Below are 27,958 nucleotides of genomic sequence, written 5' to 3'. Positions count from 1 at the left end.
TAGTTTTCTGAGGAGATATGTAGGTTTGTTTCCTAGTTGTGGGGGCAGGTATGGCGCCACCTGTTGGTAGGTGGTGGTGTCTGCGAGTAGTGCATTGGCTTTCTCGATGTAGTCCCTTCTGTTCAGGATAACTGTGAGCCGACCTCTGTCTGCAGGTAATATAACGTTGTTTTTGTCTTTTTTGAGGTTTTCTAGGGCTTTCTTTTCTTGTGTGTTCAGTTTGTTTCCTTCCCCTTTTCGGCTCAGAGTAGGTGCAACTGTCTGTCTGGTAGTTTGTTGTGTTCCTTCCGTGAGATTGTTTTCCTTCAATGTGGTCTCTAATGCCGCTGGGAAACCCTTCTTGTCAGCGTCTCGGTAACTGAAATTTAATCCTTTGACTAGTACCGCTTCTTCAGTGTCTGATAGGGTTCAGTCTGATAGTTCTTTACCCATGCCCCTGTGTTATCAGTTTTGTCTTTTTTTGTGAGTTTGTCCAGTTTTTACTTCAGGTCTTGATTTTTCTTTATTTGTGTTTGTCATTGTTTGGTGTTTGTGGCTTGTTCTACTGCGTCTGTCCATTCTTGATTTGTTGCTTGTTTGAAAAGCGGTTTTTGGCGCGCAATTTCCCAGTTGTATTTTCAGAGTCGGTGGTGGGACAGGCTAAGCAAAGACATGCCAGAGAATTCCTGGAGGCCTGGCACTCCAACCACAACACCATAAACAAACACATAGATCTAGATGCCATCCATCAACCCCTCAGAAAACGGACAGGAAACGACATCACCACAAACCCCAGGAACCCCATCCAGGAGAAAGATATAAATAGAAAGCAGGAGACAACAGCATCGCTTCACTTGGAGGTCGCCACTGATGATGTTCCCTAGCCAGGTAATGAAAAGTCTGGATATCAAACCTACAGCTCAGCGAGCAAACGTACACCCTAAACCTCAACCTGAGCTACAAACCTTCATAAACCTTGCAACAATTTACCATGGCCAATCTGCCCTAACCTACACATCCCTGAACACCACAGGACAATTTACCATGGCCAATCCACCCTAAACTACACGTCCCTGAACACCACAGGACAATTTACCATGGCCAAACCATCCTAATCTGAACATCCCAGGACACTACAGGACAATTTACCATGGCCAATCCACCCTAACCTGCACATCCTGGATACTACAGGACAAATTACCATGGCCAATCCACCATAACCTACACATCTCTGAACACCACAGGACATTTACCATGGCTAATCCACCCTAACCTACACATCCCTGGACACGTCAGGACAATTTACCATGCTCAATCCACCCTAACCTACTCATCCCTGGACACTACAGGACAATGTATCATGGTCAATCCACCTAACCTGCACATCCTGGATACTACAGGACAATTTACCATGTCCAATCCACCCTAACCTACACATCCCTGAACACCACAGGACAAATTACCATGGCCAGTCCATCCTAACCAGCACATCCTGGACACAACAGGACAATTTTCCATGGCCAATCCACGCTAACCTACACATCCATGGACACCACAGGACAAATTACCATGGCCAATCCATCTGAATCTACACATCCTGGACACGACAGTACAATTTACCATGGCCAACCCACCCTAACCTGCACATCCCTGGACACAGCAGGACAATTTACCAGGGCCAATCCACCTAAACTATGCACAGGATAATTTAGTATGACCAATCCAACCACCTCAATGCACATTTTTGGACATTGTGAGGAAACCCATACAGACACAGGGAGAAAAAGCAAACTCCACGCAGACAGTCCCCCAAGACTGAAATTGAGCCCTGGTCCCAGGCGCTATGAGGTGGCAGTGCTAACCACTGAGCCACTGCACCGCCCTAACTGTCCCAAGGTGATTCACAACAGCATTCTAGAAGAAAATAATCAAGCTCCATAAAGAGAAAGCGGGTCAGGTGACGAAAGGCTTGGTAAAAGATTGCCTTAAAGGGGGAAAGTGAAGAAGAGAATGAAGGATATGTGTTGGGGGGGACCTGCAGAACTGCTGGCCTGGCCACTGACGGCACAGCAGTCAAAGGGTAGAATGATGAACATCGAGGATTCCAACAGGCCAGACTAGAGCAGTGCAGGGAGGTATATGGAAATCACTGAGGTAGGAAAGGGTAAGGCCATGGACGCATCTGTAGGCATGGGTGAGGATTGGAAAACCAAGACTGGGAGCCAGTGTAGATGAGTGAGCTCAGGGACGATGGGGGATGAGACTGGCCGCGAGTGAAGGCACAGACATCAGGATTTTGGAAGATGTCAAGTTGACGAGATGTGGAAGAACAGCCTTGGAAGAGTTGAGACGTGAGAGAGGTTTCAGCAGCAGATGAGCTGAGTCTGGGCAAAATCTGAAGATGCTACAGAGCTGGTCCATAACCAATGGCTTCGATCTTCCCAAAACACAGAAATTTCTACTCGCCAATACTGGGTATAATTGGATGACTAAGGAACAATGGTGAACTTTGAGAGGGCTGGTGGGGAAGTGGAACTGGGCGCCATTAGAATTAGAGTGAAAACCAAATCTGATCAGGGTCAGCACAGACTGGTTGGACTGAAGGGTCTGTTTCCATGCTGTATGACTCTGTGTCTCTATGACTCTATGTCAACAAGGGATAGAAGACCAAAGATCGATTTTTGATGAATACCAAAGGTACCAGTGCAGGAGTGGGAAGAGAAACCATTGCCGGCGATTCTCTGGCTATCATTAGAGGGTGGTGTGATCGATGGCGTCAAAGAATTTAGACAAATCAAGAGGATGAGGAGGCTATGTTCACTTTGCTGTGAAAAACAGAAAGGTAGAGTATTATTTAAATCATGATATATTGGTAAATGTGGTGTTACAAAAAGGTTGGAGGGTCACAGAGATGTACAGCACAGTAACAGATCCTTCAGTCCAACTTGTCCATGCTGACTCGATATCTCACACTAATCCAGTCTCATTTGCCAGCACTCGGCCCACATTCCTCTAACCCCTTCCTATTCATATACCCATCTAGATGTCTTTTAAATGCTGTAATTGTACCAGCCTCCATCACTTCCTCTGACAGCTCACTCCATACACGTACCACCCTCTGTGTGAACACATTGCCCCTTATGTCCCTTTTAAATTTTCCCCCTCTCAACCTAAACCTAAGCCCTCTAGCTTTGGACTCCCCTACCCTGGGGAACTAATCACCCTGTTCATTCCCCTCATATTTAATAAAGTTCTATAAAGTCACCCCTCAGCCTCCAAAGCTCCAGGGAAAATAGACCCAACCTGTTGAGCCTCTCCCTATCCTTGCAAATCTTTTCAGAATCCCTGCAAGTTTAACCACATCTTTCCTAAAGTAAAATTTGAAAGCATAATTTAAACATTGGCTTAACCAATGTCCTGTACAGCTGTAATATGACCTCCCAACTCCTATAGAGTCATAGTCATAGAGATATATAGCATGGAAACAGACCCTTTGATTAGATTAGATTACTTACAGTGTGGAACAACAAGTTCCACACCGACCCTCCGAAGGACAACCCACCCATACCCCTACACTTACCCCTTACCTAACACTACGGGCAACTTAGCATGGCCAATTCACCTGACCCACACATCTTTGGACTGTGGGAGGAAACCGGAGCACCCGGAGGAAACCCACGCAGACACGGGGAGAACGTGCAAACTCCACACAGTCGGTCACCTGAGTCGGGAATTGCACCCGGGTCTCAGGTGCTGTGAGGCAGCAGTGCTAACCACTGTGCCACCGTGCCGCCCACTAAAAATCACATTTTTGGTACAACTTGTCCATGCCGACCAGATATCCTAATATTTGGGCCATATCCCTCTAAACCCTTCCTATTCATATACCCATCCAGATGCTTTTGAAATGTTCTAATTGTACCAGCCTCCACCACTACCTCTCGAGACAAAAAGAGCTGCAGCAGCTGGATTCCAGGTAGACACTCAACAGTAAGTTTACCAATCGTCTTCTTCACTAACCTGTCTACCTGCACCTCCACTTTCAAGGAACTGTGAACCTGCAAGGTCTCTTCATTCAGCAACATTCCCCAGAACCTTACCATTAAGTGTATAGGTCCTGCCCATCTTCTCAACTCAGCTATAGATAAGCTGTCCCTTATTGTGAGACTGAGACTAGGTCCACCCTCTTCAGCCATACTGTAATGACTCAAAAAGGCCAAAGATCAACTTCCCCAGGGCAATGAGGGATAGCATCCATGCAGGATCATCACCGGAAAATCCAATGGGAAATTCAGGAGGAACCTCTTAACCCAGAGAATGGTGAGAACGGTGGCACAGTGGTTAGCACTGCTGCCTCACAGCGCCAGAGACCCGGGTTCGATTCCCGCATCAGACGACTGACTGTGCGGAGTTTGCACCCCGTGTCTGCGTGGGTTTCCTCCAGGTGCTCTGGATTCCTCCCACTGTCACAAACATGTGCGGGTCAGGTGAATTGGCCATGCTAAATTGCCCGTAGAGTTAGGTAAAGGGGTAAGTGTAGGGGTATGGGTAGGTTGCGCTTCGGCGGGTCGGTGTGGACTTGTTGGGCCGAAGGGCCTGTTTCCACACTGTAGGTAATCTAATCTAGTCTAGAATATGGAACTACTTACTGCAGGGTGCAGGTGAAGGGAACAACATAGATGCATTTACAGGGAGATGGACTTGAGGGTTACAGTAGTAGATTTAGGTGATAAAAGGTGGGACGAATCTTAAGTAGAACATAAACACCAGCATGGACAAGCTGGGCTGAATGGCCTGTTTCGGTGCCACATACCCAATGTAATTCCATTAAAACAAATACTGGACCTGTCAGCAACACCCACAGATGTAGAATGAGTATTTAACACACTCCCTTTCATCTGTTTTAGTCAGGGAGGAAGGACTGCCTTTCTATTGGGAATGTTTCCCTGTTGGCTCAAAACACTGAACAAAATATCCCTGACAGGGTGAGGGCTATCATGGCTGCAGATAACAGCAGCTCTTCACTTTAATCACTCACAACACAAAAGAAGCTCCCCCAGCCCCCACTGGCTGTATACATCCGTCCCACACTCCCAGCCAATAAGCCACATTGGCTTAGGAGTGCAAAGGTCAAATTGTATTGGGATCCAAGCGAGCAGTACAACATCATCGATCCCAGCAGACCCTCTGTTGGAGGTGGATCAGTTGGGCCGGGCTGAGGCACTGGATATATCCTGGAGGAAGAGTTACCTGATATCGGGATAATTGGCTACAAGGCAGGAGACCTCCAGACTGAGGAGGGAAGTATCCTTCAGTTTCACAAGCTCCGATACAGAAGAGATCACACTGGTGAGGCGATCAGGTTCTTCTAGTCCCTGTAAGGAGGAAAGGGATCGAACCATTCACTGGGAGGGGGATAGTGTAATGTCAAGCTCACTCCATGCACTCTCCTCAGCTGTGACCAGAGGAAGACTGAACCTTTTGGGTGTCTCAGTGTTTGTGTAAACTGGATCTAAATGTGTGAGTGCTTCTGTATGTGCATGTATTTGTGTGGGTGTGTGTGGGTGAGAGAGAGTGTGGGTGTCTGTGTGTGGGTGTGTGTGAGTTTGTTTGTGTGTGTTTGTACGTGTGAGAGAGTGTTTGTGTGTGAGTGTTTGTGTGTGTGTGTGCACATACGTGCGTGTGAATGTGTATAGGTATCTGTGTCTATATATGTATACATGTTTACCTGTGTACATGTATCTTTGTAAACATGGTTATAGATATGGGTATGTGGCTGCTTATCTTTGTGTTTGTGTGCACTATATGTCTTGTTCAGTATATATGTCTGAATGTCTCTGTGCTAATGTTCTAATGCAATCTTTGCATGCCTGCATGTGTTTGCATATTTATGTCAATCTGCAGTTGCTTGTGATTGTCTGTGTGACTATGTGTATGTCTCTGTATGTGTGTGCCTGTATTTCTATGTATACCTGTGTACATGCATGTACAGTACCTTGTAAGAACATGTTTATGATTTTACATTACTTTTGTTTCCAGCAAAATGAAAACTAATCATTTTAATTTCAATTAAACACCCTGTCCTTCCTCCTCAATCATGCTGAAAATATTATAGAATTATAAACTTCAGGACCAAGATAGGCCCATATAAAAATATAAGGTACATGAAGAAATGTTGAGGTTGAGGTATTATGGTGGATAGGTTGGGTACTGCCTTTTCACCACACTAGGGGGCAGTATAAGGCCAAACTTCAGCTTGGTGAAAGTCAAAGATTGGAGTTGACAGTATGAAAACTTTCATCGATTTGACAACTTTCAGGAATGGAACCAGGAAAGGACGTGTTGGAATAGTTATTATGAAGGTAAAATAGAGATTGAGACTGATGCTGCCTTTGAGACGAGCTGGGTTGGTTCGACTTGAGGGAAATCACCTTCATAGCTCTATGTCAATGTTCCCTCGATGCTGTGTGTGGGTACATAGCTGTGCAGGGGAACAAACATGCTTGGCGCATCCAGGCGCCCTTTTAAGATGAGCCCACGTGTAGTGTAGTCAGGCAACAATCTTGAAGGGGCTGGGTATTGTAACTAATGTGTAGTGAGGAAGAATTAGAGGGCTGCTCCTCATTGATATCTAGAGTTGTCAGTGCTGTGGTGCTCGGTCATTTACAATCAAAGTTTTCTCGGTAAGAACTGATCAAAATATTAGAACTCACCAGATTGCAGAAGAGTTTGTGCAGTTTCTCTGCGTCACGGGCCATTCTGTCTGACAGCCTCTCTCGTTCCGTGGGGTTTTTGCAGACAATCTTCCTCAGCACCAGCGTGCGGACATAATCAATGATTACCAGACGGAGGCCTTCAGACAGCATGAACTGTGGAGTCAGCAAACACACAGAGCGAGGTTACACCTTGTGCCTGACCAGGTAACGGCCTACACACTGAGGGATGTACTACAACCTGGGACAGCTGCTGCTGCTGTACCATTGTAAGCCAATCCCTTTCAGCTCTAATATCACAAGCATCTAGGTGTTACCCCTTCAGCCCGTGGGCTTGGCAAGGAATGTTCATTATAGATACCCTATTTGGGATGGCAGGGTGGCTCAGCACTGCTGCCTCCCAGTGCTAGGGACATGGGTTTAATTCTTGCCTCAGGTGACTGTGTGGAGTTTGCACATTCTCCCTGTGTCTGCGTGGGTTTCCTCCGGGTGCTCCGGTTTCCTCCCACAGTCCAAAGATGTGCAGGTTAGGTGAAATGGCCATGGTAAATTGCGTGCTGTGTTCAGGGATGTACAGTCTAGGTGGATTAGCTAGGGCAATAGGTCAGGTTGGGATAGTCTTCAGATGGTCGGTGTGGACTTGTTGGGCCAAATGGCCTGTTTCCACACTGAAGGGATCCTATTGCAATTATAGTGAGGCACCTCCAGTTCCAGAGATTTTTCATTGTACCTTCTGCACCCTTCAGTGTGAAATATCTTGAATTTTACTTTTACAAGTTTTAAGAACAAAGTATGTTTTTGGAAAATGAAGCAGTGGGCTTCATATTTTCAGGCCTGATTCTCCCTCTTTCAGGTTTATTCGTCACCTGTTTAATATTCCCTCCCTCCCGACCCTTGCATGCTTTCTGGAAATACTTTGTGTAAATCACATGGGTCCAATAGTACGGTACTCAATTCTCAGTTTGTGTGGAGTCGGCAGGGTGGTTACAGAGCCTCAGAGTGTCTGCGGTACAGCTGAGTGAATGGAAAGCATTAAAAAACAGAGCCCAGATTATTCGGGCCACTGCTTCAGTTCAAGTAGTCATAGAGTCACTGAATCATAGACCTGTATAGCATGGAAACAGACTCTTCAATCCAACCCGTCCATGCCGACCAGATATCCCAACCCAACCTAGTCCCACCTGCCAGCACCTCCAAACTCTTCCTATTCATATACCCATCCAGATGCCTCTTAAATGTTGCAATTGTACCAGCCTCCGCCACTTCCTCTGGCAGCTCATTCCATACACGTACCACACTCTGTGTAAAATAGTCACTCTCAAGTCCATTTTAAATCTTTCCCCACTCACCTTAAACCTATGCTCTCTAATATTGGATTTCCCTACCCCAGGGAAAAGACCTTTATATTGTGTGTGTGTGTGTGTGTGTGTGTGTGTGTAAGGCAATTGAAGCATATTTGTGTACACTTGTGCTTTTCTGAGCAGCAGAGCCCTTTATAAGCGTGACCGAATGTGTGCCCACAGTGGTACATGAGCCGAAGTGTAGGTGTGTGAGTATATACAGGTGTAGGTGTACAGGAGTATACAAGTGGGAGTGTGTTGGATTATTCTTGCCCGGAGTGGGTACCTGTGGTAGTGGCCCTGAGATGCTTTTCCTCACAAACCTATGGAGTACAAGGTCAGGAATATCTGAGAAATAACCTGACTCTTGCAGAACTTTCTCCTTCTCAATTACCCCTACAATGTTGGGACTGAATAGAAAAGGCATTAAGATAATCTTTCACTGAGAGGTCTTTGCCACAGACACTGATGATAATATTTTCCCTTTGGGCACCTTTAAGGAACATGAAAAAAGGGGGAAATTAAATGCTGATGTAGCAGCACATCTCTGCCAGTAGAGGATGCTGTTGCACTGGGGTTACAGTTCACCCAAGGAGTCCCAGGTTGCCATGGTAACATTAACATTGTAGTCTGGAGTTTTCATTTCTATCTCAAAGAATGTCTCTCACTTTCTCCTTCTGTTGTAAGATTTAACAAGTTGATGCTGTTTGAGCTACATTATGACCACTCTCTTTGACCATCGGTGTTCTGGAGTGGGATTTGAACCCAGACCTCCCAGGTCCAAGGCAGTGCCACTATCCAGTGCATTCCAGAAGTGGCTAGAGCAACAAACACTTGGGCTGATTGACAGGATCTTTGCTGTGGGCCCAACTTCTAATCTCTTAGAGGAGGCTGTATTATTTAGTTAAAGGAGATATAAAAGGAGGGGGAAAGACAGTGAGTGAAATAAAAAAAAGGTTGCTGCTCACCTGAAAGATGGGCTCCCTGATGTGGCCGAAGTGACCACAGTGTGTCTCCATGACAGTGCAGATAGAGTCGATAATATCAGAGCCACAGAACCAGGACGTAGACCACAGCTGGAGGAAGTGGGGCTGGGGGAAACATTCACAAGTTTAATTTCCAACATTGTGACAACTCTCATAATGATTATTGAGATGAAAGAGCTCAAGATTGGGCAATGGAACGCACTGCTTTTTCCGTAACCACGAACTGGAACAAACACTCCCAGGGCAAGGACAACAGGAGGTTACCATACAGGGCAATGCTTCTTCAGCACTGTCCCCATCAAACAGGGACAGCATGGGGATAGATACAGAGTAAGGTTTCTTTTCTCATTGAAGATAAAAGCAGCTTTGCCTGTAGGCTTTTAAGATGAATGTAAAGCTATATCTACTCCTCTAAAAGAAAAGTAAAGCTCCCTCTAGCCTGTCCCCTCTCAAACACTTTCAAGACAGAGACAGCACAGGGTTAGAGATAGAGTTAAGCTCCCTTTACTCTTTAAAACCCTAAAGCAAAGCTCCCTCTATACTGTCCCAATTAAAAGCCCCCAGGACAGAGCCAGATCCAGAGTAAAGCTCCCACCAGGTTTGTCCCAGCAATGTTCCAAATACCAAGTTCTGAAGAGTTTTCCCTTTACTTATTCCCAAAATTGCTCGGTCAGTATTTATTTAACAGTTAACAGTCGACCACATTGCTGTGAGTCACATGTAGATTAGGTTAGATTCCCTACAGTGTGGGAACAGGCCCTTCGGCCCAACAGGTCCTCGCCAACCTTCCGAACAGCAACCCACCCAGACCCATTGCCTACATTTACCCCTGACTAATGCACCTAACACTACGGGCAATTTAGCATGGCCAATTCACCTGACCTGCACCGCTTTGGACTGTGGGAGGAAACCGGAGCACCCGGAGGAAACCCACACAGACACAGAGAGAATGTGCAAACTCCACACAGATAGTGGCCCGAGGCAGGAATTAAACACTGATCCCTGGTGCTGTGAGGCAGCAGTGCTAACCACTGTGCCACCGTATAGGCTAGACTAGGTAAGTTTGGCAGATTTCCTTCCCTGGAAAGCATTAGCGAACCAAATGGGTGTTTCCCAACAATTGGAAACAGTTTCATGGTCATCATTCCTAACTTTTTTAAAAATGGAATTTAAACTCCAAAGTCTGTAACAATGGGATTCAAACCCAGATCCCCAGACCTAACCTGTTGAGTTTGGATTAATAATATGTTGATAATACCACTGGGCCAACACCTTCCCTCTAACTCCATGAGACTAATTCCCACTCTATTCATTACCTAGGTCTCTCATGAGGGAGAATCAGTTACAACTTGTCTTCACGCCAGCACTTGACTGACAAGGCCACAAGTCAATCCCATGAGGCATCAGGACAGGGGTTAGAACGAGGGAGGTGAGTGGTCAGAGTAGTGGCACAATGCACTGACAGCACATCCTACACCCCCAGAGTCTTCACGTGACCAGCAGATCGCAACTTCACCTCACCACAGTGAGTGGACCGAAAGGCTCGATATCAGACCTCTTCTGAAAATAACTGACAGCTTCTTTTAAATACTATTAAACCTTGAGGTATGGGCTTCATTGGCAAAGCAGGGCTTTGCTTCATACAACTTTGTGGGTTGCCAAGCCCTTCAGCTGATGTTGATGAGGGCCTGGGTAAGAGGGCAAAAGGGAACCGGTTTGATTTTGACACCAACTTCAATTGATGACAAGCTTTCAAATGTCCTTGAACTCACAGTTCTCTGGATGATTAATCTGGGTTGCTAACCGTGCGGCAGGAAACATTGTGTTGCTGCATACAATAATTGGATTCTGGTTCTCCAACATTCAGCCCACCCCAATCCTCTCAGGTTCCTGTACAGTTCAGTACCTGGAGTTCTGACAGCATCTCATCTATCAGCAGCCTGCAGCCTTTTTTCATTGCTCGGTCCAAGGCCGTATCAATGGGTTGAGGTAACTTATTGCAGCCGTCGCCATGGGAACCCTGGTTGCCTTGCTGCTGCAGCCACTGGATGCATCTCCTGAGACACAAAGTAGGGTTGGGAGGGAGAGGAGTCATGTCAAAGTTGCAGCACCTGTCCATGTAGAATGAGGTTGGTCCCCACCCACTTCCTGATGTGGGGGAACAGCCTCCTGTGTTTTGTGTGTGAACGCTAACAGATCACTGATGGTATCCCAGCAGGACTATGGATGTTCGGTCATTGACGAATTACAAGACTGAGGTTCATCGGTTTTATATAAAGATAAAGAGTGGGGGGATAGTGTGAGAAGGTGAGATGAGGTTGACATGAATGAGAGAGCAGATTTGAAGGGATGAATGGCCTACTCCAGTGTTGTTGCACCTGCAAAAGTACAGTGCAGTTGTGATTAGTGGTACGGGAGACTCGGACAATGTGTGACTTAGTTAGGAGCACTCTCACCTCTGAGTCGTAGGATTTAACTCCCACTCCTTGGACAAACAGAACAGAAATAATTGCCGACAGGCTAACACGGAACTGTGGGAGTGCGGTGTTGCTGGAGGAGCAGTGTTTCAGATGAGACATCAGACCGAGTTGCTATTTACCTGCTCAGATGGATGTAGAAGATCCAATGGCTTTTTTTACCCAGCCCCCCCTCCCCCAGTGACCTGGAAACTATTTATCCCTCAAGCCACATAATCTGTCTGATCACAGAATCCTCACAGGGTGGAAACAGGCCCTTCAGCCCAACAAGTCCACACCAACCCTCCAAAAAGTAACTCACCTAGACCCATTCCCCTACCCTATATTTAACCCCTGACTAATGCACCTAACCTACACATCCCTGAACACTATGGGGCAATTTAGCATGGCCAATTCACCTAACCTAACTTTTGGACTGTGAGAGGAAACTAGAGCACCTGGAGGGAACCCACGCAGATACTGGGAGAACGTGCAAACTCCACACAGACAGTTGCCCGAGGCTGGGATCAAACTCAGGTCCCTGGTGCTGTGAGGCAGCAGTGCTAACCACTGAGCCAACATGCCACTCTGCTGTTCACAGTGTTCAAATTGGTTGCTACTTTCCTGACTTCCCAACAACTTCAATAAGAGCCTCGTTGGGTGTATAGTGTTTGGAGATGTCTGGTGGCCATGATGAAGATGAGTCTTTCCTTCCCTCTGCTGGTCACGTACCTGATTGCTATACAGTTGTTAACATCAGCCAGCAGATACAGCAAGTAGTACTTGGGCTGGGAGGGCTTCTGTCGTTCTTTACCATAACTGATCACCGCCTCTCGGAACCTGTGGGAAGGGTACATCAAGGACAGAGAAGATGAGAAAGGTTCAGGGAGAGCTCCCATCACTTTCACCGTCCCCATTGTTCACTGGGCAGCCACCTATATCCAGCACCAATCGACAATGCAGGAAATACTCAGTAGGTCTGGCAGAATCTGTGGAGATGTAAGCTAACAGAGAGGAGCTAATGAACCGCAATCCACTCAGGGCCGGAGCAGTTTCCCTCTATTAGCGAGAGATCTAAGTTTGTGGGGCACACAGAAAGGGAGGTATTCGGCAGAAATTAATTCCCGTGTTACCTGACATGTGGTATCTCCATCCTCCCACAAACAGTCTGCAATCTCTGTCCAGTATTATCTGCTAGATAGAGTTGGTGTATAGTTAAAAGCTGTGGATTATCTGGGTTTTATGGTACCTTCCTCCTCAAGATAGGTCACTCAGTATATCCTTGGATGGGGAATGATTTGGTGCGACGTGATACCACATTTGACTCATGGTAAGGACTTCAAGACACAAACCATGGCCCCCTAGCACCTGGTGGATTTGGTCCTGGAAGGGCTGGGTCTCATACAGTCAGACAGCACGGAAACAGACCCTTCGGTCCTATTTGTCCACTGCCATAAGGCATTCCAATCTGTCCAAGTCCCACCTGCCAGCACTTGGCCCATATCCCTCTAAACCCTTCCTATTCATATACCCATCCAGATGCCTTTTAAATGTTGTAATCGTACCAGCCTCCACCACTTCCTCTGGCAGCTCATTCGATACACACACACCACCCTCTGTGTGAAAAAGTTGCCCCTTACGTCCCTTTCATATCTTGCCCCTCTAACCCTAAACCTATGCCCTCTAGTTCTGGACTCTCCCACCCCAGGGAAAAAACTTTGAATTTTCACCCTATTCATGATTTTATAAATCCTCTATAAGGTCACCCCTCAGCCTCCAACACTCCAGGGAAAACAGCCCCAGCCTGTTCAGCCTCTCCCTATAGCTCAAATCCTCCAACCCTGGCAACACCCTCGGAACACTTTTCTGAACCCATTCTAATTTAATAACATCCTTCCGATAGCATGGTGACCAGAACTGTATGCAATGTTCCAAAAATGGCCTCATCAATCTCCTGTACAGCTACAACATGCTCTCCCGACTCCTACACTCAATGCTCTGACCAATGAAGGCAAGCATGCCAACGCCTTCTTCACCACCCTGTCTACCTGCGACTCCATTTTCAGGGAACTGTGCACTTGCACCCTTAGGTCCCTTTGTTCGACAAGGCTCCCAGGGCCCTATTGTTAACTGTATAAGTCCTGTCCTGATTTGGTTTTCATAGAATCCCTACAGTGTGGAAACAGGCCATTCGGCCCAACATGTCCACAGCCAGACCCATCCCCTACCCGAGCCCTGTAACCCTGCATTTCGCATGGCTAACCCACCATGCCTCCATACTATGGGCCAATCTACCTAACCCGCACATCTTTGGACTGTGGGAGAAGACTGGAGCACCCAGAGGAAACTCTTGTAGTCACAGAGAGAATGGACAAACTCCAGACAGACAGTTGGCCAAGGCTGGAATCGAACCTGAGTCCCTGGTGCCGTGAGGCAGTGGTGCTAACCACCGAGCCATTCAGGTTAGAAACTGTGAGGGGCTCGCTCAAGATGAGGACCATGCAGATCACCGGCGAGAAAGTGCTGAGTAGGCAGATTGTAACATCAATCACAGCCTAACTCTGGTGTTATGGAGAGAAATACATAAAGCTCGACTTGCATTCAGCTGGGAGATCCAACATTCTCACCAGCGCTATCTCCTGGCATCACCGGCTAAGTTGCACGATCGTTGTGTTTGATGACCTCCTGGTTGATGGGAAGGTTATTGGAGGATTGGTGAAAAGTTGGTTCAGTCAACAGCCTCCTTGAACAGCTGACCTGGTGTGTCAACTGGGCACTGAAGTGCGGGTCTCTGAAAACCTGGAGGCTTCACCATCTCACATGTTGCACCTTTTCGAGTTCTTCCTGAAGGTCTCCCAACGTTTCCCACACAACACAGCTCCAGACCCCTGCAGCAGCCAGTATGCACCATACCTTTCGGAGGTGCAGTCTGTCTGACTTCAAGTGGCACAGGCTGGCTTTAAGAGGTGTGTAGGGTCACATCAATTTGTGTTGCACCCCCTCCCCCTGCCTCCCTGGTTGAATTACACAGTCGTTCAGCATCGCGAATAGCATTGCAAACACAATCACGGAAATGAGCATAACCTTTCAGCCCAAACGTTGACCTCAAGTCCAAATTGAATGGCTCACAGTTGCTTGGGTAAACTTGCACTAGTGGTCTCTTAATCTGTAAATGCAATGATCATCAGGTATCCTGGAGAGATGCCATCATTGGCTGATCTTACCAGGATTTCAGGGAATGCGATTGGAAAGAGATTGGCAGAGCCGCGAGTGGATTGAACAAACATGCATTGGTGAACAAGTTCGATACCATCACAGTTTGGCTATTCAAGCTGTCCACTGTCCCTTGCAAACACACTTCAACTTTATCCTTCACCAAAACACCATTATTTAACATCAACAAATCTGGGTCAGGAAAGTGTGACGTTCCAGGACACGTTTCTCACATTTTGATGGTCACGCTAATGAGCTGTCAAGGTACAAACCACTGCGTCATTACCTATGTTCACCGGTTACCTGCACAGGAAGGACTCCAACTCCTGCAGGGCCATTGTGACCATTTGGTCCCTGAGAGAGTCACTGATGACCATCGCCACCTGGACATTCTCTTCCAGCATCTGGATAGCAAAGGTCAAAGTTCAAAAGTCAAGACAACCATTCACGAAAGGCACCACAACATATAGCAATCTTCGCCAACGTCTCCCATCATCTGACCATTTATTCACTTTCTTTAAAACTTCAGTTATTATCGCTGTGACCAAGGATATACAGGAACTGTGCTATGGAGTACTTTTCTCTCATTGGTAAGGTTATACACACTTACACCAAATACTGAGTGTATCAGTAATTGAGGTAATGACCTATACTAATTATGTAATCACTATCTCGATTCTAAGTTAACCCTTGAGAATGTGGACGTTGTTGGCTGACCCAGCATTTATTTGTTGCTAATTCCCAATTGAGAAAATTGTGGTGAGCCACAGCAGTCTGAGACATAGGGACATTCCCAGTGACATTAGGCCTGGGGTTCCGGGATTTTGATCCATTGACAGTGAGGGAACAGTGATATATGTCCGAGCCAGGATGCTGAGTGGCTCAGATGGGAACCTGCAGGGGCTGGTGTTCCCATGTATGTACTGACCTTGTCTTTCTACATTGTGGGTTTGAGAGGTGCTGTCAATCTCTCATCAGTTTACTGGTCTTATTTAGGATACTGGTGGGGATTGGAGGAACAGAAGACGGCTTTCTCCTCCTTTACCTGTAACGCCATTCAATATCAAGATTGATTAGCTGCTATCCCTCCTTGCTTAGCGAAACACCATCAGTGTCAACATTGTCACTCCATTTTTAAGGAACGTAGGTTCAGATTTCCACTACTGTAAGTGAGTGAAAGGCTGCGTGCATATTGTAGAATCCCTACAGTGGGGAAAGAGACCATTTGGCCCTTCACACATTAGTCAGGGGTAAAATGTAGGGGAATGGGTCTAGGTGGGTTACAGTTTGGAGGGTCAGTGTGGACTTGTCGGGCTGAATGGTCTATTTTCACACTGTAAGGAACTCTATGATAAAGACTGTGTCTTTTCAGTTGACCTCAATGCACTGATCCTCCTCTTCCTAACATCAGCCAGGGACAAGAGAGTTCTAAATCTGCGGTAGAATAGGTCTCCTCATTCCAGAAAGTTCCACCAGAGGAAATAATTTTTCTCTTTCTAGTCTACAGAATCCTTCTCAAAGAAAAAACACCAGGGCCTAAAACGTTACGATGAGCCAAGAGGAGTATTGGTGGGGAGAGGGGAGGAGTGGGTTGGGGGAGGGGGGAAAAGTATTTAAGAGGGGAACCCATCATAGCTGGGGCCTTTCCTCAGGGGCTGGATTAGTTACAGTCTACCCCATATTCTTAGACTGTGAGCCCTGGATTAGACTAGACTAGACTACCCACAGTGTGGAAACAGGCCCCCCTGGCCCAACAAGTCCACACCGACCCGCCAAAGTACAACCCACCCATACCCCTACATTTACCCCTTGCCTAACACTACGGGCAATTTAGCATGGCCAATTCACCTAACCTGTACATCTTTGGACTGTGGGAGGAAACCGCAGCACATGCAGGAAATCCACGCAGACACGGGGAGAATGTGCAAACTCCACACAGTCAGTCAGTCAGTCACCCAATGCTGGAATTGAACCCGGGTCTCTGGCGCTGTGAGGCAGCAGTGCTAACCACTGTGCCACCGTGCCGCCCATGACTCCCTGGTCAATGGGGAACTTCCTTCCCGCCCCGTGTCGTCCCTTTAGAATTTCAGAGAGATTCCCCTCATTCTTCTAAACTCCAGTGAATATAATCCAAATCGATCCTATCTTTCTCTAGCCTGGGACTTAGGCAGGAATCGCTACAATTTTAAAAAGTGAGTTCCTCATTAAGGGCTGTGTTTACACTGTTGCTTTATAAGCAGTGTGGGAGGTATAAGAGAAGACAACCTTGTACTGGGGTGTGCATACAGAGAAAGATTCGGCTGGCAACAGGTTGCTGATTGGTTTGTGGAACTGTGACCAGTTGTGGATGGCAAATGGCATCTGCCCGACAACAACTCTTTGATTGGTTCCTGAAAAGCTTGTGGGTATGAATGATGCAGTTTGGATCTTTGGAAGTGGGGGTGGTGTGTTTTTCTCTCTCTCTCTCACTCTCTCTCTCCAGTAAAATACCTTAAGTTAAAGGAAACCAGTTGCTTCCTCCCACCCAGCTGCAATGAGCTGTACAACAATGAGTCGGACACTTTGAGCCAGTTGCTCTGTGACTCCCGCAAAGAAGTGAAAAGACCAGAGAACCAAAGGACTTGGTAAACAAAAGGAACACCCTATTGAATTCTGAGGAATAATACAATTGAACTATTTGAAATATTTGCTTTTCCTCTACCCATAACACCAACGCTTTAAATCTTTATGTGAATGTACGTGTGTAAGGGCTTCAGAAATAGCTTAGAGTTGTAACTAGTAGAGCTTACATTGATTGTTTATAATTGTCTACTTGTGATTAAATGACCTAATTTGTAATAGGTAGTAGTTCTGTTTAAATACAGGAACCTGGTCAGTGTCTTCTGTTCACCTGGGACTATCCAACAGACAAATTTGTGTCTTCACGTACCTTGATAAAATTTTGTCATGACTCCAGGAACAGTGCTAACCAGGTGAGAGACTGATGTAGCAGACTGCCTATGGTCAGGCCCCACTCCTGAAGTATAGTCTTGGGATGCACTTTTTACCCTAACGCTGGAGCCTCTAAGGTGGGGGAAGCTACAGGCCGATACCACTTGGTTTCAATATCCCTGGGTTAAGGGTGGGAGCGTGTATCAGAGAGGGTTTCTGCTCCATTCATCTGTAACTGTGCATGGATATTTGGGTGAAGATGGAGCGGGTTCAGTTATGCTGCCTGATTTCACCCTCCGTCTCTTTTCACCCTCCATCTCCCTGTCAAGGATTACATAGGTGTGTCAGGGAGTGAAGGGGCCACTGAGAGTCTTAGAGGGTACAGGGTAGGTACCTGGACTTCAGATCACCAGATCAGGAGCACCATGATCTTCTATGAGTCTAATGTACTCTGATGTGCCTGATCATTCTGTGTGGAAGGGGCTCATTGAAGACTTAATTTCAATTCAAGGGTCTTCTGTTCTTAGAAACATGGGAATATTGGAGCCATTTGGCCCCTCACGTGTACGCTGCCATTCTAGATCATACCATCATCCACTTCAGAGCCACATCCTTGTGCTCCCTCCATGAATAACAAGGAACCACAGTCTATTGATGGGGGTCACCATTCCTTGATAATGAAAATAAGGAGACCATTTAGACCAGGAGCCCTCACCTGGTTGCTGATCCCCAGCAGTATATATAGCACATCATGTTCCACATACAGAGCCCGACACAGAGCAGTGGAAATGCACTTGGGCTCACATACTGACCTGGGTCACAATCACAGGCAGACTGGAGTGGTAGTAACCTTCATGGTCAGACTCGGGCTCCTCCTCTCGGTACCAGTCGTTCACCTCTGCCTCCAGGGCTTTCTGCATCCAGTCCGACACTGCCACCTTGGGTGAGCAAACAATGACAACCCAGTAATCCATTTGGATCATTCAACTTGGACTCAGTTGACAATTTGGGCTGGCTCTCTCCCAACTGAAGCACCCACTCAGAGCAATCCTTCCACTTCCGATGGAGAGGGCATAAGACCTGACCTTTCCTTCCATCTCCTTTAATGACTTGGAGCAGGAGTAGGCCATTCAGCCCCTTGAGCCTGCTCGCCCATTCAATATGGCGGATCTCAATTTGGTCTGAACTCCACTTTCCTGCCCCCTCCCCATAACCCTTCCATCCCTCAGTAATTAAAAATCCACCTATCTCCCCTTTCAGATTATTCAGTGTCCCAGAATCCACCACACTTGTGGGGTATTGAATTCCACAGATTCATGACCCTTTGAGAGAAGTATTTCTCCTCATCTCTGTTTTAAATCTGCTGCCCCTTCACCTAAAACTATGACCTCTCATTCTAGATTGCTTCATTAATCACCTTTGGCATCTCATATATACATCAATTAGATAGTCAGAGAGGTGTACAGCAAGGAAACAGACTCTTAAGTCCAACTTGTCTGTGCCAACCAGATATCCTAAACTGATCTAGTCCCATTTACCAGCATTTGTCTCATATCCGAGAGTGCGGTGCTGGAAAAGCACAGCAGCTCAGGCAGCATCCAAGGAGCAGGAGAAGTGATGTTTCGGGCATAAGCCCTTCATCAGGAATCCCATTTGTTTCATATCCTATTAAACCCTTCCTATTCATGTACCCATCCAGATGCCTTTTAAATGTTGTAGTTATACCAGCCTCCACTACTTCCTCTGGCAGCTTGTTTCATACTCATACCACCATCTGCATGATGCCAACCTCTCTAGTTCTGGACTCCCCCACCCCAGGGAAAAGACCTTGCCCATTTATCCTATCCATACCCCTCATGATTTTATAAACCTCCATAAGGTCACCCTTCAGCCTCTGACGCTCCAGGAAAAATAGTCTCCTCTCATTCTTCTAATGTCCAGATAGAATAAGTCTAAAATTCTCTTCATAAAACAAGCCCCTTATGTCTGGAATCAAAATCGTATCTCCTCTGAACTGTCTCCAAAGCAACTACATCCCACAGCAAGTCAGGGGATCAAAAATGTGTGCAATACTTCACGTTCGGTCTCATTAATGCCTTGTACTGGTGTAGCAATCATCTCCCTATATTTATACTCTATTCTCTTAACAAAAAAATGGCAAAATTCCATTTGTCTTCCTTATGACTTGTTGTACCTTGCATCCCAGTTCTCTGTGAATCATACACAAAGATACCAAGATCCCTCTGTGCTGAAGCATTCTGAAGTTTCTCTCTATTTCGATAAGACATTGTCTTTCTATTCCTCTGACTAAAATGGATAGCCTCACAATTATACCAGAATGGATGTACCAAAATAGATATGGCTTTTGCCTTTGGGACTTTGGGACAACTCAACCACCATCCAACTGAACAACAGCCTATTAGATGTGTTCTGCTGGAGAGGGAGTTTGAAACCTGACAGGTTGGAGGCCGTATAGTTCCAGCAGGTCATCAGGCCGAGCTTCGTGGGAATATCCAGTCAGTGACAATCACTGTTGAGTTTCACAATGCATGAGGTGGTACACCCAGCCAATCATTTGGCTGACATATAAATTAGATGCCATGTCAACAGTGTTCGATAGAGGGTGGCCAATATGAGTGTTGACCGATACTTGACTCAGAGGCACTAGCACATTTGACAACCAGTACTCTGTGGTTACCGGAGGAACAAGGGTATTGACTGCACTAACCACATAGTGAACAGTCCACGGAGGTGGAATCCATTTTGAATGCTCCTCCCTCTGGAAACCCGAGTTCAAGTCCCATCTCATGATGGGCTGGTCAAGGGGATGGGCAAACACGCTGATGAGAAATTAAACCTGGATGTGGTTGTGGCCCTACGTCTGGGACAGATGGATTGATTAGTAATGGAGAAATAGTAAGGGGATCCAGGGATAAGACAGGCAGGTGGTGGAAGGACTGCTGAAGAAGGAGAAGATGAACTGGTTGGGCCAAGATGTTCTTCCTTATGTGTAATTGACTGAGTGAGATCCCTCCTCCTATGGCATGGTTCTCTATACAGTTTTTCTTCTCTCCTCAGGAGGTTATCTGCAGGGGCCAAACCCAGACTGATCTGTGCTCTTTTGAGTCCTATAGCCATGCCTGCTCTCCACCCTGCCCATCCCAAGACTCTGGGTTAGATAATGGAATCCAATTTTGAGATTAAACGATTCCAGACGTCAGCTGAGGATTGTACCTATGAGCTCAAAGTGAGCCACCGCCTTATTTAATCTCAAACTTACAAAGACACTTAGATAAATACACAAACAAGAAAGGTTTGGAGAGATTCAGGTCAAGAACAGGCAGGTGGGACTTGTTTCCTTTGGGCCGAAGGGTCTGTTTCCGTGCTGTATGACTCTTCTGTACTTTTGTTTCCCCCTTGAAGCTCAGGTTTGCGCTTTGCAGCTGAGAAATGTAAGTTTCAGTGGACCCTACCAAAGTTAAAAGCCCTTTCAGGAAAGGTCTCCAACTCACCCGGACAGCACCGACATATTTATTCTGCAGCTGCTCCAGTGCATCTTGGGAAATCAGGGGTCCCGGTGACACAATGTCGACATCAGGAGAGAGGTCAGGGTGAGCCAGCATCTTCGGATGGCTGTGTGGACGGGTGGGGGAGAAACAAAAAGGAATGGAAAACAGGAAGCCAGGTTGCGATAACACCACTACAGGAAAAACATCACAAACGACTAACATTCCTCAGCAATGTACTGGACGTGATGATGTCTTGAGAGGTGGGGCTCTTCCCCCTTGGAGAGGAGGAGGCTTCCTGTCCACACTGAGCAAGATTATTTTGTGGTTAGGAGGGCAAGACGAAGGATGATTTGTCTGAGAGTGACTTTTAATCATTAAACGTGCAGCCCAGACATCTGTTTGTGCTGGCTCTCCCGATTAGTCCATCCCTCCATAAACCTGCAGCTTTTTTCCGTTTTAAGTATTCCCTTTGGGATTGTTACTGTCCAATCCGCCTGCATCATTCTCCCAGGATATACAGGCCGTTACAACTTTACTTTTGGTGCAATGATCCATTTTACGAAGTCAGCTTTATAACAGCAACATCCAAAGGTTTGAAGTGTACAATGACTTTTGTGTGGGGGAATGTGAGGGCTACCTGCTTGAAAAAAAATGGTTATTAACCCATAGGATGTGGGCATCACTGGCAAGACCAGGGGTTAATATCCACCACAGATTGCCCCTAAGGAGGTGGTGATGAGACATCAGGAGATGCAGCAATTGCTGCAGTCTGTCGTGGTGCTAGATTCTCATACAACCAAGCGGCTTGCTGGGTCAGAATCAATTACTTTATTGTGGGGCTGCAGTCACACATAGGCCCGACCAGGTAAGGAGGGCAGATTTCCTTCACTAAGTGACATTATTGAACCAGATGGATTTAGGGTCACAGCTCCAGATACTAACTTTTTTATTCCTAATTTATTTAATGGACTGAATTTAAATTCTTCTGGTAAGATTTGAACCCACATCTATAAGATCGTTAGTCCAGTTGTCTGGATAACTAATCCAGTAAAATAAACATCTTTCTATTGAACATTAGCTTAGGGTCCCTGAACAGGCAGATATAGTGCATGGAGAGGCCATTTGGCCCAGGAATCTGCACTGACCCTCTGAAGAGCATTCCACTTACCCTATCCCCATATTCAGCATGACCAATCCACCTAACCTGCACATCTTAGAACTGTGGGAGGAAACTGGAGCAAACTCACGTAGAAACGGGGAGAATGTGCAAAGTGTGTACAGAGTCATCCAAAGCTGGAATTGAACCTGGGTCCTTAGCACCGTGAGGCAGCAGTGCTAACCACTGAGCCACCATTTCAGGATTTAAGGACTATGACTGAATGTCAAAACGTGCTGCTTCTAATGATGCTGTACTCTGTCAGTTTTATATTGATGTCAGCCTCAAAGGTTTGGTTATGTTGTAGTCTGGGTAATAAATGGTGATTTCTGTTCTGTATGGTGCTGATGGGAAGGCTCAGAGTTTCAGGACTCCAGCCCTGGGTTTTCTGTTGAAGATATTGCAGACGAAAACCCTTCCAGAAATAGACCCTTCCTCGCTGGTTGGTAACTGTGTCAAATATCTCAGCCTTAAGAGCAACATTTTTAAGAGTGACTTTGTAATCATCAGAGCTATCTTTGCAGTATGTTGACTCAGTCCTTCTTTTGCCAATCAAAACCCAGCTTTCTCCATCTTCGTTGGCACCTTCTGGGCTCAACACTGGCTTTCTGTGCTACTTGATATCTCTTGAAGCAACTCTCTTTGTCACATGACATGGACTAGGGTCAGCTCAGGAACATCCAAGTCTGGCTCAGCTCTATTCAGGAAGATCTATTCTGTGCAGTGAGATATCAACTATGTCTCAAGAAGAGAGCATTTGCAAGAATAACAACATGGAATGGATAACAGAATTTTAGATACCGCAGAGGCAGAACAGGGATTGACAAATAAATCTATTTTCCTTTGCTGTCGTCCAGCTACTGCTGTTCTCCCTGGTGACTGGCAGCCACCATTTCAGCCAAATTAAACAGGAACACTGTGAGCGATGTTCCCTGTCATTTACTAGCAGACTACCAGTATGTGCAACCCTCAGCATTGAAGGGAGGACTCCCATTCAACACAACAGGCACTGAGCCATGTAGTACCTTGTTTTACAATGAAACTCCAGCACCAAGTGACCTCCAATGGAAAGGTGCACAGGAATAGGTGCTGGGAGACTTAGCCAACCCACCCTGACAAATTATGGTCTGGTATAACTACTCTGCTATTTGGTCAGGTGGAATTGTGGGGGAAAAAAATATACATTTTGTTGAAGTTTTTCACCTCTAAACCAATCAACACTGTTTCCATACAAAGTAAAATCTTTCTCCTCCCTTTACAATGCTATATTGATGACTGCAAGACGCAAAACATTGGCAAAATGTCTCTTTCAACATCCAACAATCCCACGAAAACATTGAGGATATTGGTAAAAGCCAGTCCATTTAGCCTATTGGGGTTAGAGGCTGGTACAATTCCCACATTTAAGAGAGATTTGGACAGGTACATAGATAGGAAAGGTTTTGAGGGATGTGGGCCAGATACAGGCAACAGGTTCAGTTTAGGAAACCTGGTCAGCACGGGCGAGTTGGGCCAAAGGGCCTGATTTTGTGCTGTATACCTGCATAGCTCTACAGATCATTGATATCGGTATTTGAGGAGTGGCGAGTGGTGCGGAACATTGTACAATCATCAGCGAACATCCCACTCGTGGCATTCTGATGGACAGAAGGTCCAAGTTAGTGCCTAAGGTACTACCGTCAGGAACTCCGGCAGAGATGTCCTGGGGCTGAGGCGTCCAACAACTGCAACCATTTTCCATTGTGTGAGCTTTCCTCGGATTATCAGTGACATTAAGGTCACTAGGGGCTTCTTGTTGCCTTCAAATGCTAGGACAGTCACTCTCATGTCCCTTCTGGGATCTGTGTCACTTATTCACATTTGAAATAAGGTCAGGAGCTGACAGGTCCTTACATTATACTGAGCAACGTAATCATGCATCTTTCTCGTTCAATAGCTCTTGCCAAATCAATACTGTCCTTTCAATCCTCTGAACCAAGCTTTTTCTCCAGTGTTGCTATGGTCTTCAAATGCCTCCATTTTCCTTTCTTTTCTGAACACCTTCTAATTTCTGCCTCTCCTAGTATTTTTTCCACCCTGATAATACTTTCTATTATTCTCTCTTGGTCCTTCCTCCTTGATTCACTCGTTTATACCCTTATCAATATGTTACAAGGAACTCAGTCCCAGCTCTGTTTAGGTGTAAACCATCTGGCTTGGTGCCAACTTGCCCAGAGCAAGCCCCAGTCTCCCAGGAATTCAAAGCTCTCCCTCCTGCACCATCTTTCCAGCCATGCATTCATCTGTCTTGTCTTCCTATTTCAGTAACTAACTTGCACGGGGCACTGAATAACTCAGAGGACACTAAGTTAGAGGTCCCGTCGCTAATTTACTCCTTAGTTCCCTAAAGTCTGATAGCAGGACCACAAGCTTCTTACTTCGAGAATTGTTAGGACTAACATGGACCCCGATCTCTGGCCCACTCAGTCGGGCTACTCTGTAAACGTCCCTGACTCTAGTACGAGGGAGGCAACGTACCATCACGGAAACGTGTTCATAGTGACAGAAACCCCTGTCTTTTCCCTTAAGGAAAGAATCTCTATCAAAATTGCTCTTGCACTCTTCCACCTCCCTTCCTGTGCAGCCAGGCTAGCCATAGTGCCCCTGGTTTAATCTATTATCCTCATTGATATGCTGGAGGGAAAACGAATTAGCGAGCGAGACCGCTGGGAGACTCCTGCCTTTCCTGTGAGCTGCCTGGTGGTCAGCCATTGCTTTGCTGCCTGACTTACCCCTGCCTGACTGCGCTATCTGTTCAGGTCTCAGCCTCTCAGATGCACCTCAGTGAATCTACTCGATCTCTGAAAGTGTGCAGTTGGTGACCTTTTCTGTACAGAGGCACATCTAGGTCACAGGAAGTACCCACAAGACCCTGCTTGCCAAGGATTGACATTCCTTGGCCTGTATTATTGTCATTTAAACTTACAAGTTATTCTACTTACAGGAACTTTAATTACATTGACCTTATCCTTAACTGAAAACTAGAGATTATCAGAACCTAGAAATTCTTAGCCCTTACTCACAAACCAGCTCCCTCTGTGTGTCTATAAATTCTCTCTTTGCCTTGTACTCATTAAGAGATGGATACTTTTTAAAATGACTAATCATAGAGTCATACAGCTCAGAACAGACCCTTCGGTCCAATCAGTCCATGCCAACCATAATCTCAAACTACAAACTTGCCTGTGTTTGTCTGATATCCTCTAAACCTTTCCTATTCATGTACGTCAAAATGTCTTTTAAATGTTGCAACTGTACCTACATCTACCACTTCCTCTGACAGTTCACTCCAAATGCGAACCGTCCTCTGTGTGAAAATAATTTTCCCCTTGTGTCCCTTTTAAATCTTTCCCTTCTCACCTATGCCCTCCAGTTTTGTATTCCCCCATCCTAGGGAACAGCCCTTTGCTATTCACTTTATCCGTGCCCCTCATGATTTTATAGACCTCTATAAGGTTATCCCTCAACTTCCCACGCTCCAATGAATAAATTCTTTTTCAAGTTAATTCATGGGATGAGCGTGTCACTGGCTAGGTCAGCATTTATTGCTCATCCCTAGTTGCTAAGAGGGCAGTCGAGAGTCAACTACATTGCTGTGGGTCTGGCACCACACATAGATCAGGCCGGGTAAGGACGGCAGTCCCTTTCTTCAAAGGAGACCAGCGAACCAGATAGGCTTTTAACCGGTGTTGGAACACAGTCACTAACAACAGCTGTATAACAACCAATGACCTCACAGTCTTCCTACAATGTCCATCTTGGATTTCTATCCTCTTCTCTTTGTATTGTACCTGGTGTCTGCGTTCTCTCTCTCGTGCAATCTTATCTGATGGTTACTGCCTCCTGATCCTGCGCTCTCTCATTCGTTTAGTTGCTGGTGATGTGTCTCTATTTCCTCCTCTCCCTCATGCTTCTTTCAAAAAGCTGTTCAACGTGGAGAAGGGGTGCCGATATGTCAGCCAGGGGAGGGCATCAAATGATCTGGAGTTCAGGGGTTAGGAATTGAGGACCCTGAGGCTAACTGCTCCCTTGCTATGTAACCACTGTGTCACCACTTTGAGTGGGGCTGCCTTGCCGGTGCGATAGGAAAGGTGATGGAGGAGTCTGCAACATGGTTTGAATTCTGTGAGCACAACGAGTGTGTGACACACAAACCTGCCAACCATTCCCTGGATTTCAGTGAGCAAGCCTTTACAGGATTAATCGCATTGTGTTTTAGTCATGTCTGGTGCCTCAGTTGGAATTCCTTTCATAGTTGTCTAATACAACTGAGTGGTTTACTAGATAGAGGACAATTAAACACAAACATGGGATCACATTTAGGCCATACTTGGTAAGAATGGACAATTTTCTTCCCTAAAGGACATGAGTAAACCAGATGAGTTTTTACAGGAGTCCAATAGCTTCATTGTTGCAACAAATATTAGCTTTTATTCCACCCCCCAGTGATTTATTTAACAGACTTTAACTTCCCTAGCGGATATGGTGGGATTTGACCTCATGTCTGGGTTACTAATGCTGAAACACAACCACTATGCTACCATATTGAAAACCTTAATTTTGTACATTCTTGTTACAGTATCAGAGACCTGCAGAAACAGACTACCACAATTTATAAAGAAAAACCAAAAGAACTGTGAATGCTGTAAATCAGAAACAGAAACAAAAATTGCTGGAAAAGCTCATCCGGTCTGGCAGCATCCATGGAGAGAAAGCAGAGTTAACGTTTTGGGTCCAGTGATCCTTCCTCAGAACTGATTTTGTACCACAATTTATAATGAGGGAAATCTCCATCAAGTCACATCTTTAAGTCATCACTTGTATGCAAAGGTCTCCCAGCAACTTCTTGTAGCTATAACTGTAATAGAGTTATAAAACCATACATCATGGAATCAGACGCTTCGGTCCAACCAGTCCTGCCTGAATGTAATGCCAAACTAAACTAGTCCCACCTGCCTGATCCTGGCCCGTATCTTTCCTATTCATGTACTTATCTAAATGTCTTTTAGACGTTGCAATTGTGCCCATCAGTTCTTCAGGAAGCTCATTCCACATGCGAACCACGCTCTGTGTAAACCATTTGCCCCTCATGTCCTTTTTAAATGTCTCTCCTCTCACCTTAAAAATGTGTCCCTCGTCTTGAACTCCCCCGTCCCAGGGAAAAGTCATTTACAATTAACCCTATCCATACCCCTTAATTCTGTAAAGACGCCTCTCATCGCCTACGCTCCAATACTTTTGTCCTATCTCGAGCTGCTCAGATCTGCCCATTATTATCTGAAGAAGATATTGCAGATGTTCAGCTCTCGATCCTTCATGAGCTGGCTTTGGGAAATTGACACTGGTTGCTCCTGATCAGTTTCTGTTTCTTGAAGTGTGTTGGGATTGTGTTTTGGCGTTGTGGATTCCTGTACTTCACCTACTCCCATCTCCTTTTGTGAAACTGGGGGAACTGGTCACATCTACCATCCTTGTACAGCACAGTTTTGGAAAATAGTGGTCAGAGCCTATGTTTTTCCTCCTCTTGTCATGTATGCCTCTACCAATCACCCGACCCTTCTTCCAATGGGAACAGTTTCTCCCTATCTGCTCTTTCCAGGTCCCTCATGGTTTGAGCACCTCAATCAGACCTTGGC

The 27,958-nt window shown here is 46.0% G+C and overlaps 1 protein-coding gene and 1 long non-coding RNA gene across 2 annotated transcripts in view; one reads left to right on the top strand and one right to left on the bottom strand.

The window, feature by feature from the left end:
* Positions 1 to 27,958, bottom strand: part of exoc3l1 (exocyst complex component 3-like 1) — a 92,582-nt gene that overhangs the window by 13,626 nt on the left and 50,998 nt on the right. The window contains exons 5-12 of the mRNA XM_060838259.1: positions 21,131 to 21,251; positions 18,431 to 18,556; positions 14,991 to 15,091; positions 12,207 to 12,314; positions 10,925 to 11,075; positions 9,001 to 9,123; positions 6,693 to 6,848; positions 5,230 to 5,354 (exon numbers count right to left, since the gene is read on the bottom strand). Of these exons, the coding sequence (XP_060694242.1) occupies positions 5,230 to 5,354; positions 6,693 to 6,848; positions 9,001 to 9,123; positions 10,925 to 11,075; positions 12,207 to 12,314; positions 14,991 to 15,091; positions 18,431 to 18,556; positions 21,131 to 21,251 (1,011 nt within the window). The remainder of the gene's footprint in view (positions 1 to 5,229; positions 5,355 to 6,692; positions 6,849 to 9,000; positions 9,124 to 10,924; positions 11,076 to 12,206; positions 12,315 to 14,990; positions 15,092 to 18,430; positions 18,557 to 21,130; positions 21,252 to 27,958) is intronic.
* Positions 107 to 27,745, top strand: LOC132824022 (uncharacterized). Its single transcript, XR_009645630.1, has 4 exons — positions 107 to 155; positions 10,339 to 10,447; positions 17,552 to 17,659; positions 26,902 to 27,745. It is a non-coding gene; the product is annotated as an uncharacterized LOC132824022 (long non-coding RNA).

The sequence above is a fragment of the Hemiscyllium ocellatum genome, chromosome 17 (genome assembly GCF_020745735.1).
Source record: "Hemiscyllium ocellatum isolate sHemOce1 chromosome 17, sHemOce1.pat.X.cur, whole genome shotgun sequence".
NCBI classification, from domain to species: Eukaryota; Metazoa; Chordata; class Chondrichthyes; order Orectolobiformes; family Hemiscylliidae; genus Hemiscyllium; species Hemiscyllium ocellatum.
This window is presented reverse-complemented; position numbering and strand designations above follow the sequence as displayed.